Source organism: Carassius gibelio, chromosome B7 (genome assembly GCF_023724105.1).
Source record: "Carassius gibelio isolate Cgi1373 ecotype wild population from Czech Republic chromosome B7, carGib1.2-hapl.c, whole genome shotgun sequence".
NCBI classification, from domain to species: Eukaryota; Metazoa; Chordata; class Actinopteri; order Cypriniformes; family Cyprinidae; genus Carassius; species Carassius gibelio.
The window spans coordinates 15,463,832-15,478,121 of NC_068402.1; the positions used below are offsets into that span (position 1 = coordinate 15,463,832).

Sequence of the window (14,290 nt, forward strand, 5' to 3'; positions counted from 1 at the left end):
CCAAAATCTCAGTTCCCCTGTGACTGCATTACATCAGTATACTAAGTAGACACACCATGGAAAACTTGGGCACAAATGAACTACTCAGGTTTAACAACAAACACCATACCACACGCAAATGATTTAGCTCTGAAAACTAGAAAAACAAACACATCTTGGCTCCAGAGTCCATCTGTCACATTACAGATTGTATGTGCTCTTTATGGGTTTGCTTGTTATACAAAAACAGATAAAAAAATAATATATATTGTCATATGTTATGGAAGCCCATTTCTGCCACGGAATAAAAAATAAATAAATACAAATTATTTCACATTTTCACTCAATTCTGTGAAACAGTTAGAAATGCAAGATATAAACTTACAATTCGGACTTGCAATTCCAAGTTGACGCCACTATTCTCAATTTATTTGTCATAATTGTGAATTTTTTCCTCAGAATTCTCAGAAATTGTCTTTTTCCTCAGATTTCATAATCTCATAATTAATCTCAGTTTATTAATATCACATACAATTTATCTAGTAATTCTGATTTATTTATTTTTATTCAAATTATATATATATATATATATATATTGTGGCTTCTAACATTTGGCTCCCAAACTCTGGAATAGCCTTCCTGATAATGTTCGGGGTTCAGACACACTCTCTCTGTTTAAATCTAGATTAAAAACACATCTCTTTCGCCAAGCATTCGAATAATGTATCTTTTTAACTGTGAGTGTAGTTGCATCTGTTCAAAGGTGCATTTTTATTCATTAACTTGGGTTAAACTAATTTTACTTTGTTGGATCAGCAGCTATGCTAATGATGTCTGTATTTTGTTTCTATGTTTCGCCACGGGATTTACATCCCGTGGTAACTAGGATTTAAACAAGCTCCAGTCTGGATCCAGAACACCTGAGAAGAGATGATGCTGACCCTCAGAGGACCCCAGATGATGCTACCTTGAATCAACAAACAGAACTAACAATTATTGCTAAATGTGTCACTGAATCATATAATAACTTAATTAATAATATTGATAGTTCATCGTCTAGCTGACTACGTCTTATATTATTATTATTATTATTTTTATTTTTTCTAAAATCCTGTCAAATGTGCACAAACTACTAGCTACTACTAAATATTGTAGAAACATAATTTTCTGTAAAGTTGCTTTGTAACGATTTATTTTGTAAAAAGCGCTATACAAATAAACTTGAATTGAATTGAATTGAATTAAAACAGGCTTCTATAAATGTCATTAGATTTTTTTAATAAACATATCACCTAACACTTATGAGAGGTTATGACAAAAGAACACAAATATTGCCATTTCATTCAGTATAACAATATTAAGTTCAACTGCAAAGACAACAATAAAAAAGAAACAACAACTTCCTGTCTTATGGTGGCTTAGCTTTTACAGTTATCAGGCCCTGTAATATTGGTTACAAACTGCAAAAGGTTATTAAAAATGCATGTAACCACATAGTTTCAAACCCAGGTGGCAAGGATGTGTGTTCACTTGACCCATATAACCTGCCAGTGTCACTAACCTTGTGATGTTGTCTTCGTAACTAAGCACACCATAAACAAAACAGATCACTCCCATGACTGCAGCAAAAAACAGCATTTCTGTGTAAAAGCCTAGCCAGGCAAAGTAGATACCAATCTTCTCACCATAGTACTTCCTATGACAAAATACAAACAGGAAATGTGACACTATGGTTTGATATGCTGCTCTAGAAAAGTGAAATCATTTTATTCTTCTAAGGCGTAATCTTGCAATCTGCAGTGCATCTAAGATGCATCTGCTCCAGATTTGATTATTGCATGCATTGTGTCTGCAGTCCTCACTTGATCAGATTGAGCGGCTGCTCTTTGTAGAAGCAGAGGAATCGAGCCCAGTTTTTGTACAGATGATACCTCTCACTCTCACACTGCATGTCTTGTGCCTTCTTCCAGTACTTGCACTGAGGAACAAACAGCAATCAGATGCTGACCAAAGACACACACACTTTTAACATACAAAGGGACTGTCTTTGAGGTTGGTAACATTTAAAAAAAAAGTTTTTAAAAGGAGTCTATTGTGTGGAGCAAGGCTACATTTATTTGATTAAAAGCTCAGTAAAATGCTATTACTGTGTTATTTTATTACAATTTAAAATAACTATTTTTAATTTTAATACATTTTAAAATGTCATTTATTTCTGTGATGGCAAAGCTGAATTGTAGTTTTTAATTTTGAAGTTTTAACATTTGAATTTCTTTAATGAATGGAAAGTTCAAAAGAACAGTTTTTAATTTAAAATATTTGTTTTTACAGCGTTTACAGAAGTGACTTTACTGTTAAATGTAGGGCATCCTAAAAGGGATAGTTCACCCAAAAATTTAAATGCTGTCATTCTTCATCAGCAGCACCATACATATGCGAGACTAACACAGAAGAGAAGAAATTGTTGATTAAAGTTATTTTTGTTTTCTTTACACATAAGAATTATTCTTGTAGCTTCATAACATTATAGCTGAACCACTTATGTAACATGGACCATTTCTTGATGTCCTTACTACCTTTCTGGGCCTTGAATGTGTCAGTTGCATTGAGGTCTATGGAGGTTCAGAAAGCTCTCGGATTTCATCAAAATATTTAAAATATTTTAATTGGTGCTCTGAAGATGAACAAAGGTCTTATGGATTTGGAATAACATGAGGGTGAGTAATTAATGACAGTTTTCATTTCAACTATCCCTTTTAATGAAAAGTATTAATTTATTTAAAAAACAATATCTTAGTAATGAACCCAAACTTTTGAAAGGAGACAGACAGACAGACAGAGACAGATACATTAGATTAAAGGGCATAAATCTCACACTCACATCATGAAGGGGATATGCTGAGGTGTAGGTGCCATTGTTCAGCAGTCGTTTAATTCCTGTCTTATCTTTCTCTATACGGTCTTCCTTGTAGTAAGGGCAGCGGGTCAGGATGTAATACACTATCCTGTTGCGAGTGGAGGGAGGAAAAAATGTGTCCTTGTCATCAATAAGGAAGAAGTCAACCTTGCTCTTGTCAAAAGGTGCAGTGAAGTAGTCCGGCTCTGGCCTCATGATGTTGTCTGGCAGCCGGAAAGGGTGAGTGAGCCACTCCAGAGGAACTTCTCGAGCTTTGGGAATATCACTCGCTTTAAAGGGCACTTTGATCTTTAGCACATCAGCATAAGTGGCCAACACTTCCCACGGAGCGTGAATCTTCAGATAATACGTCTTACGGTCATCTGACTCCTACAGGGGGAGATATTTTTGAGTGGGGAAGTGTTGTATGTGACTATCAAATGCACAAAATCATATTAAATGACATCCTAAAGGAATGTGCACATATACAGTTGTGTAAGAACTTTATATAAAGTTTATATACCCCTTGAAGAATATGCAAATGTTTGTAATTTTAACAAAAGACGAAATCTAATGAAAAATGCATGTTATTTTTTTTTAGTACTGTCATGAATAAGTTATTTCACATAACAGATGTTTAGATATACTCCACAATAAAAAAAAAAGATTAATTTTATAAAAATTACCTCATTCAAAAGTTTACATACACTTGAATCTTAATACTGTGAGTCATTCCCTGGATGATCCAAGACTGTTTTTTGTTTTTGTTTTTCATGAATCCTGCATTGGTCCTGAACAGTTCAACTGCCTGCTGCTCTTCAGAAAAATCCCCCAGATCCTGCACTTTCTTTGGTTTTCCAGCATCTTCTGCATATTCAAACCTTTTCCAAAACTGACTGATTTTGCGACTCATCTTTTCACACTGAGGACAAATGAGGGACAAATATGCAACTATTACAAAAGGTTCAAAAGCTCATCGATGATCCAGAAGGAAAAACCACACATTAAGATCAGGGGGTGAAAACGTAGAATTTGAACTTCTTACATGTAACTATCTTATGTACCGCATTTTCCGGACTATAAGTCCATAGTCATAGTTTGGCTGGTCCTGCGACTTATAGGGCCCTATTTTAACGATCTGAAACGCAAGTGTCAAAGCGCGAAGCGCAATTAAGTTTGTGGGCGGGTCTCGGCGCTGTTGCTATTTTCCCAGCGGGATAAATGGCTCTTGCGCCCGGCGCAAATCTAAAATGGGTTGGTCTGAAGTAGCTTCATTATTCATAGGTGTGGTTTGGGCGTAACGTGAAATAAACCAATCAGAGCGTCATCCAACATTCCCTTTAAAAGCAGGTGCGCAAGTTCCATTATGGATTGCTATTATTATGGCGTATTTACCAGGCGCACGCCAGGAGCGGTTCACAGCCGAGGAGACTGTTGTTCTTGTAAGAGCAGTGAAAGACAGAGAAGTTGTGTTGTATGGGGATGGGAGAAACCCACCCAAAATAGCGTCGGTTAAACAGGCGTGGGAGGAAATAGCCACAATTGTTTCATTTATTTTTTTTCCTGGTTCTTGACGGACAAACCAATTTGTCAGATGTCCTTATATACATATATGACCTCAAACATGTCTGATCCTTAATTACTACAATTAGCCTGAATAATTTGTAAGCTAGATTAATGCCTATTTTTTCACATCTTCGTGGCACACCACAATGATTTCCGTCATCTCATGTGTTAATATTTTTTTAGTGTAACAATTTATGATTTGCAAAAATAACTGTTGCATCTGTGTAGATTACATGAGCAAAGTGTATGCGCGTTGTGCACGCTATACACTATGGTCAAGCATGCGCCCTTAAAATAGCATAAGGAACAACGCGCAACGCGCCACTGACTTTAGACTAGGTTTTTTCTGGTCAGTGGCGCAATTGTTTAATGGAACAGCAAAATAGCACCAGGGATTGTTTGCGCCGGAACACGCCTCCTTTTTTGTGCTGAACCGCCCAGGGAGCGCAAGTTCATTCACTAGTTTGGCGACGTGCTTCTGTGGAGGGAAAAGCGCGCTTTGCGCGGGTGCAAAATAGGAATGACACATGCGTCGGTGTACAAAGTCAATTGCGCTGGGTGCAAGATAGGGCCCATAGTCTGGTGCGACTTATTTATCAAAATTAATTTGACATTACTGTCTACAGCCGCGAAAGGGCGATCTATGCTGCTCAGTGCTCCTATAGTCTACACTGAAAACATAGAGCGCCCTCTCTAGATTTTGTTTGTCTCTAGACGGTAATGTTTTCTCTTGGTTCTTGGTTCTAAATAAATGCGACTTATAGTCCAGTGCGACTTAAATGTGTTTTTTTCCTCATCATGACGTATTTTTGGACTGATGTGACTTATACTCAGGTGCGACTTATAGTCCGAAAAATACGTTAGCTTCTGAAGGGCGGTACTAAATAAAAAAAATATATAATATTTAAATTGCAAAATAAGATTTTTTTTTTTAATCTGTTCAAAAGTTTTCCGCTTTTAATTCATGTTTTTTTCCTTCTGGAGCATCAATGAGCATTTTAATCTTCTGTAATAGTTGCATATGAGTCCCTCAGTTGTCCTCTGTGTAAAAAGATGGATCTAAAAATCATAGTCACTTTTGGGAAAGGTTCAAATTTGCAGCAGATGCAGGAAAAAACAAAGAATGTGCAGGAGCTGGGGAATTTTTCTGAAGCAGAACCAATGAAGGACTCATGAACAACTATCACAAAACAGAAAAACAGTCATGAATCATCCAGGAAATGACACACAGTATTAAGATTTTTTAACAGTTTATATAAAATTATTCTATATTGCACTTAATAAAATAAAAGTGCAATATAGAATTATTTTATATAAAGCTGTCTAAGCTCTAAGCTTTGGAGAGAAAAATTAAATGAAATAAAATATAATAAAAGATGCATAATAAAAGTGCAACAATGATGGGCATGTGTGATTCAGAACCTCACCGATTTATCTTCAGTCTCCAGCTCAAGACCAGCCTTCTCCAGGTTAGCTTCAAACTCTCTTCTTCTCTCCTGGAGGAAAACAATGCACCTTACTCTGCTTCATTCTACTACTAATAACTTCCATGATTCCACACTCGGCGTCATCAATGTTTGTTTTGAATATGCGCCCTCTTGCGGCAAAAAAATAAATAAAAATGTTTGCCTTTAAGTCACCTATTAATTTAGCTTTGTCTCTGGTAACAGTGTGACATTTTAGGTTCTGAGGGTTGTAAACAATCTTTGAACTTCATCTTAAGAGAAAACTCGTATTTCCCAGAAGCACCGGTGACCTATGGCTACCACATCTTATCTTATGGAACACCATCTCAAGCGCGTGACACAAGGGATATGACCTTCATTAAGCAGGAAGCCTGACCACGCGTCAACCTCTGCATACAGGAGAAAACAGATCAAACAGGACCACCAGCAAAACCTTCAGTGTTCTCAGCGATTGACTGAATGAAGGGTCTGGCAAAAGAGAAGTGGTTGACCCCTGCTCTCGTTTTATGCAATCAATTTTCAGCATTCAGTTTATTGTGCAATAGCGTCAATCTGACTCTGACTCACTGTTTCTCACTGTGCCTTATGACCCAGCAGACACCTCACCCCATCTCACCACTGCACGCCTACACACAGGTCTCCATCAAACTATTTTTGTACACAATGAGCAATATTAAGCATCAGTCACTGTTTGATAGCTTAACAAGGCCAAGTACAGAACATTTGGAAAGAATGCACACCAATTAGTAATTCTGCATCAAAATGCATAATGGGATCATGTTTGTGGAAAACAATCATTAAGAGTAGCAAAAACTGGCATGAGTTTTGCATTTTGGTCAATGAGTGTGCACGATCAAGAAAAGCTAGAAACATCAAATTCACTTTCTGTTCTTATGTTAGTTTCATGCGGCTTTGAATTACTGTTATACCATATGTATGTATATACTGTATATATATATATATATATATATATATATATATATATATATATATATAGACGTGGATTAATGAAATGACTATGAAAGTTCTGAATATTAGTTGCATACCGCTTTCTTGTCTCCATCCTTGTCGTCAATGTAGGACAGTACAAAATCGATGCGCCGTACACCATCCCTGAAGTACACAGAGTCCCTGTTCTGTCCAAGCTTGTCAATCTACAAAAGAAAAAGAGATTCCAATCAGAATCCTTCTTTCATACACAACCACATGAGCATGAAGGCTCAGAGAGTTGACTTGTCACAATGAGCAAAGGATACGTGATGCATGTGATTTCTATCAACTGTGAGGGTCTCTTATCTTTTCCAGGTGACGAAACCCCAAATAATGGTGTGAAACAGTAAGTGGATGTGATGCTCATGAAATGTAGTGCATAAATCACTGTAGTGCTCAGGGTAGTGAACACAGGAGAAGAAATTTACTGCTGAGTAAAACATCATCCCACTAGCACTGCAGAAATAGCATCATGACAGCGTGAGAGGCTCCAGGAAGAGCTGCAGCGAGATGTGCAGAAAAACCACAGGTACAGTATGAAGAGAACGGTTACTTCTGCAGACGTGCAGTGTGAAAACAACACACATATACTTAGCTTCAGTATCAAATGGGGACATTCTATAGAGCTCTGCTGTTTTTATGTACAGCTAGTTTAAATGACCATAACCTAACAGAATTTTTTTTGCATGTGTACAATTCTTTTAAAGTTATTTTTTAAACAATAAATAAAAAATGGTGATATATAAATATGAATGAATAAAAACACTTTCAATTACAAGTGTAGTAATATTATGGCACCTTTCTGAAAATGTTTGAAACCAAGACTTCTAACAATCATATATTCATATATGATATTTATAAAATTTGATTTGATATATTATTATAAATAAACACTCCAGCCACCCCAGACACGCACACAAACAAACAGATACCAAACCTGCTGTCATTAATAAAATTATGCAAATTATGACATAAAACCTCAGATGATTAATCGTAGTGCAACATCAAATGTCATACTTGTGCAAACATGCCTTTGAATTATGTTAAGCAAGACGAGTTGTTTTTCACTCTTGCGAGACATACACATACCTGAATACGTCATGCATAGAAATCCCACAAGCACAGAGGAGGAGAAAATACTAACTGTACCTTCAAAAATGCTGCTCCAGACAGTAAAACAAGCCAAAACAGATAAGTCACAAAAACAGTTGCCTGCTTGACATGTCTTTCTAAATAAGGCCATTTAGAGACTGAACCAGGGAAAGCCGCTAAACTAATAAACTGGAGGCACTGTGCAATTTGTGAAGGCATTTTATTGCATTCTACTAATTAAATGTGAGACAGCTGAGGGGAGCACTTATTTTCAAAGAGGCACTTTGTTAATCAGCACTACTGGTCAGGTGGGACCTTTGTATCCTGCTCTGTTAAGAAATGACATGGACGATTATTGATCACTATTGATGTCAAACTGAAAATCACAGACTTCCAATCAATCTATAAAGCAGCAACAAACCACCAAATCCTATTTCCACTACAAAGATTCCTAAGAATATCCAGCTATACAGTTTCACATGATCTGCTATGCACTAATTCATAATTCACTAATTCACTTATTATCAATGAAATAACAAAAATAAAATTCTAATATTGCCTAAATACACCATGTTATTTTAAGTTATAACAAAAATAAATATTCATTATGGATGTAGCTGTTAGTACTGAACAAATGTAATGTTCATCTCTAAAAGTGTAATGTATAACATAATTTAAGGTACAATATAGTCACTTAAAGCATCTCTAACAAAGTCAGCAATAATCTCTCCTAGGATCTGATCATGAATAGTGTATCCATTAGAGTTGGGGTACTCGAACTTGGACTCGGACTCGAGTCCGGACTCGAGTCCAATTTTGAATGAACTCGGACTTGTCACGCACTCGGGTGAATTTGTACTCGGACTTGACACAGACTTGAACATTTTGGACTCGGAAAATATTCTGAGTACAGTCGAGTCCGCGTCATTTGTAACAATAAAACCAGCATAAAATTGAGATGAGAAATTAGATTAGATTCAATAAACCGTTTGGGGAAAAAAAAAACGGTTCACCGGTTCTTTTACGCTCGTCATTGGTGATGACGTATTGGCGTCAAGTCTTTCAAACATTCAAATATATAAAGTCAGTAATCATAACTTAAGTCAGTTAAAAACATCATAATCATGAAAAGTAGACAATTAAGTTTTGCAACAACGCACCCAAATACAGTAACAGCAATAATGTGCATACGAGGATTTAAGTCTTGAAGATATAAAGTAAATAAATTAGGTGTCATCAGTGCAGAAACCATGATCCACTTACTATACGTAATCCATTGCGATGTATTTGTTATTAAATGAACTTACGTTTCACCAGATTGTCCTTCATTCAAGCCCTCGGTTCACCCGCGCTCATTAGCACAGAATCAGTTCAGAATCAATCACCAAAAGAATCAGTTCGGTTCAGATGCTCTGTGAGTCCGTCGGCTTTACGCTGAATAACGCATTGCAGTAGCTCCCATAGTCACCTGCTCGGTTCTCGAATTGGACGCGTCCGAAAGAAACGGTTCAGTGTACTGATGATCTGAAAACCGATGCAACCGGTTCTTGACTCGAGAATGAGAATCGCTCTAATCGCGGCACGTACTGCAGTTCAGTATCATCAGCTGCTCTACTCGTGTTCATGTTCTGTTTACTACAAACTCAATTTGTGAATGTGTCGTCATTAACTATAAATACAGTACAGATATTTCATATATCATCCCTTATTCCTATTAAACAGAGTCTTTAGAGTCTTAATTATTGTCCAACTTCCCTGAAAACCCCTTTGGCCTATACATAATCTACAATATACAGATTAGAAACATGCAAAAAAAAAAAAAAAAAAAGATAGATAGATAGATAGATAGATATAGATATAGATATATAGTTATTTTAATCACACTTTCCGATGTACTGGAGAACAATATAGTGTGATACAATAATAAAACAGGTTCATTTGTATTTTCATGCACTTGTAATACAATAAAACCTTTGAAACCTTTTTTGATAGGAAACTAGTTCTGTTGACATAAAATAAAAATGTTCAATGGCAATGACTAGATGTAACAGTGGTATTTTTTAAATAAATTTTTAGATTTCCATTGGTTTAATGGGTTGAAAGGTTAAAGTGTTAATAGAATGTAAAAATTTACAATACCAATTTATAATCTTTTTTAATTTAATTACTTTCTGGACTCGGGCGGACTCGACTCGGACTCGGCCTTTAAGAACTCGGACTTGAGTCTTGACTCGTACTCGACAAAGGTGGACTCGGACCCAACTCTAGTATCCATACCTCAGTTTGAGCCGTCATAACTTTCATAAAGTGCTTCAGTGGTGAGAGCATTCACAAAATGTCCATGTTGTAAGCAGTGTTAGCAAATGCTAACTGTGAGCTAACACTCTCTCACACAGAGACCTCTGATAAGAGCGGGTCACTCCCCCTTACTGCAGACAACTCGGGGACACATGCTTTTGCCTGGAGACTCTCCTGTGACAATCTGGTTAATACTGTTCTGGGACTGAGATCACAGCGCTGCTCCAGGGATGGAAATTAACTTTTTTGTCCAGCGGCCACTGTGGCTGGTGAATTTCAAAATCTAACAGCCACTCAATGTTTTTACCAGCCACTTTCTTGTTTTTAACCGACAATGTGTAACTGCATGTGAAAATTAAAACTACAAGATCTACAATACAGTTTATTTAATCTCAAGTCTCAAACTTTTACACCATTGACAAACCAACACACAGCATTTTCAATTCATCGTTTTTACGTGTCTCTTCACAGCAGAGCTGTCAAACACAGTCAAACAGCTGTGTAGTGATACAATGTTGTTTCTACATAACAACTTACAACCCTCTACGGACACCTTGGCAATTGAATCGCCACTGGCTAGTAATTTAATTTAATTTAATTTAATTTAATTTAATTTAATTTAATTTAATTTAATTTAAGTCAAGCTTTATAATAATCAATTATCATTTAAGAATAGAACTTTAGTAATTAGAAGTAAACTTGATAACCATGTTTGAATGCTTATTAGTCGTTTTAACTGAACATTTTAACTGGAAATTGGGGAAAAAAAACGTACAAAACTCCTGATAAGATAATAATAATACGATTCCTACTAATAAAAACGATAAAACACACCAAGGATTACTAAGGATTAATGAGCTGCTGGATTCATGAATATTAATTAGGTTTTGTGTGTTCGCTCGAACTGATTTGCTGAAATCAATACAGGGACGATAATAGGTGAGCGCCAGCCATTAAGACTGCTGTTCGTGCATTAACTCCACCCACTACCGGAAAACCCAGCTGTTCTTAAAAGCTGAAGTCTTCCATAGGAACGCCGTTATTTTGACAGGAAAATACACCAAATAATATTGTTTAAGCACGTCAATCCCCTTTCTCTCTCTCTTTCTCTATGTGAGTGTGAGAGAAAGCGACGGCGATTTGTGCTCCTTAACACTAGAGTTTACAGTACTTTATACAGGTGCGTTGTGCATCCATTACGGAAAAAAAGCACAGATCGTCTGACGGAGAGTCAGAGAGTGTTCGCGAGTGAAAATATCTGTGCTAAACCTAGCCTTCAACTAACACACTGGCGAGTAAAATCAGATAATTGATTAGCCATTGGCTAATATTAGACATCTTTTAGTAGCCAGAAGGAAGAGTTAGTCGCATATGAGAGTGATTTACTCGCAATGTAGAGGGTTGACTTACTAGCCACAACGCCGCCGTTTCGAGCCCGGTTTACACCGCCTTTCTCCATGGAGCTGCTTCGGATGATATTACACTTTATTGCGTGTTTTTTATTTAAAAACAGTATGCTATTTTTATTTACCCGCCATGGTGGCAGGTAGGTGAAGCGAGTTTACCCGCCACAACACAAAAACACCCGCATTTGGCTGGTGGCGGGTGCTAATTTCCATCCCTGTGCTGCTCGTTGTACTTCATTGAATACAAATGCAGAGCTACAGCTTCAACTCTGGATGCCCCTCATTTAACTGATATCACAAGGGGGACTAATTCCACAACCTTGCAGTTAGACTATTTATTTATTAATTTTTCTGCATCCAAGTTTAGTGAGATAATGAAACAAAAATGTACCATTGCATCTAGTTTGCCAAAACACTCCTTTATTGCTGGCTGCACTTAGATAAAGAAAAGTATCATTAGCAAAGTGCACTAGCAAGAGATACAGAGCAAAGGCATACTATAATATATTGCTTGATTAAACTATATGGTTTCATGTAAAATGGCAAAATCAATGCTTAAGCCTGAGGAAAGGGAGTACTTTTAATGTTGCACAACAATGCACTAAAAATGTCCAATGTCCACCTCAGGAACAACAAACTACTTCAACTTTATAATAAACATTAACATTTTCTTAACATATGCAGGTTTGAATATATTCAATGCAGAGTTCCTTCAGTCATGGAAAACATAGGTCAAAAAAAGCCAGGAAAGCTACTGTCAACTTAAAAATCATATAAACTTCATGGTTATCAATAGATATATACATTTAATTATGTTTTGTTTTAAAATATCCCTTATAGTAAAACCCATTTTGCAAGCCATAATGAAATTTGATTTGTGGGTGAAATTATTAGGTCTTTTCAATGAATTATTCAAAATCATTCACAAAATGGTTTTTTAACATTTTTCTTCAGTAACCACAAATGTCCTTTTTGTTCACAAATTCATTCATCAAAAAGAGTGGGAACTTTTTTATGTTGCTTTTGGTGTGCATTATAAATGTGTATTAGTGGCTAATCCATCTGACCTGTCTTCAAAAGCTATATACTGGACATTTACAACTTCAAATTGGTCCAACAAAAGCTTTACAAGAGAGATGTGACCATTCGCCAATATTTGAGAGCAGTGGGGAGACCTCGTGGTCTGAGTATATTAACACATTTAAACTACAGCAACCACAACCAGAATGTGACCGGTTTACCGCATTACAAAACAGCAGCAATCAGCTGCTTTTTCAGATTTCTGAATGAGATGAAAATATCTGACATCTTACCTCCCGGTGACCAGGCAGCTGTGTCCCTCGGTCAGAGATGGAGTTAATGCTACCATTATTACCTGCAATAGACACAGAGGAAATGACATCAGCATCAAAACCACAAATGCATACAGTCTACAGGAAACATGCCTACCAGAATACTTCACCACACTCTATAGCTTGTCACTAGGGCAGTACCATTAAAGGGACAATTTTGCACTTTATTTAACCCAAAAGGTTCAAAGTAGTACCTTAAAGGTAAAAAATTCTACTCTTTAGTACTAGTACTGCCCCAGTGACAAGCTGTTGTACCCTTAAAAGGTAAGATTATTTCACATTTTCGCAGGCAGTGCATGAAAACAGGAAATGTTTGCTTTTTCAGTACTGTAGTGTCCACATATACTGTAGCTCATTGTCCAAAAGTGGGGAGTATTAATGTGGATTCAAATGACTAAATTGATTCATTCCACTGTGCTTCAAGAGGCATATTACATTTTCAGAATCTTTTATTTATTTTTCTTTGCTGAACAGCAGCTCAAAATTAAACAGATTTTATAGCTGCTGAAGTGAAACGTCACACAACAGATAATTTGATCAGCAGTACATGACATTTCTGTCTTTGCTGCCCTTTGCTAACCCCCCCCCCCCCCCCACACACACACACATTGGTAGATATTCCATTGGTTAGCCAGGCAACAACTTTAATGCTGAGCAGTCAGCTTTGTGGGATAAAAGCACTTCCTGTGTGGAACAGTGAGGCGTAGTGTCCTGTTTTTATACCAGGATACACACAACACATTGCCTGGCCTCTAGTGCATGATATCACAATTAGTAAATGCTGCCAATCAAATCAGAGGTACTTAACACTGAAAATTAGTGCAAGTAAATATATGTTCCATCATTAACAGATTAGATTAAAGTATCCTGTTCTGTTAATTCGATTGTGGTTTATTAAATTTTTATGTCAATTATGCTGCGTCATTCTTCAAATATTCAGGAGCAACACTGATATCAATTTAAACAACAAAAGCACAAAGCAACGCAGCATTTCTGATAAAAGTAGCTGTAAACATACACTCATATCCAGCCTTGCAGCAGAGGCATGAATCTAGACAAGTTGACAAACCGAAGGTTACAGCTATAAGGCAATGGAATGAAATAATGGACAAGGGAATCAACGTTTCTTTAGACATCGCTAGCGTTCGCTAGCATATATTTCCAAATATGTGACGCCACAGACAAGCACACTTGTCACAACGTGATCTCTGAAAAATGCTGATGCTAATGCTGAATGATGCTGAA

At 36.7% G+C, this 14,290-nt stretch overlaps 1 protein-coding gene across 1 annotated transcript in view; it reads right to left on the reverse strand.

Annotated features, from left to right (window-relative positions):
• The window catches only part of ano5b (anoctamin 5b), a 28,537-nt gene that overhangs the window by 8,292 nt on the left and 5,955 nt on the right, over window positions 1-14,290 (reverse strand). The window contains exons 2-7 of the mRNA XM_052561281.1: window positions 13,007-13,068; window positions 6,954-7,061; window positions 5,869-5,937; window positions 2,861-3,265; window positions 1,842-1,957; window positions 1,541-1,675 (exon numbers count right to left, since the gene is read on the reverse strand). Coding sequence (XP_052417241.1) covers window positions 1,541-1,675; window positions 1,842-1,957; window positions 2,861-3,265; window positions 5,869-5,937; window positions 6,954-7,061; window positions 13,007-13,068 — 895 coding nt within the window. The remainder of the gene's footprint in view (window positions 1-1,540; window positions 1,676-1,841; window positions 1,958-2,860; window positions 3,266-5,868; window positions 5,938-6,953; window positions 7,062-13,006; window positions 13,069-14,290) is intronic.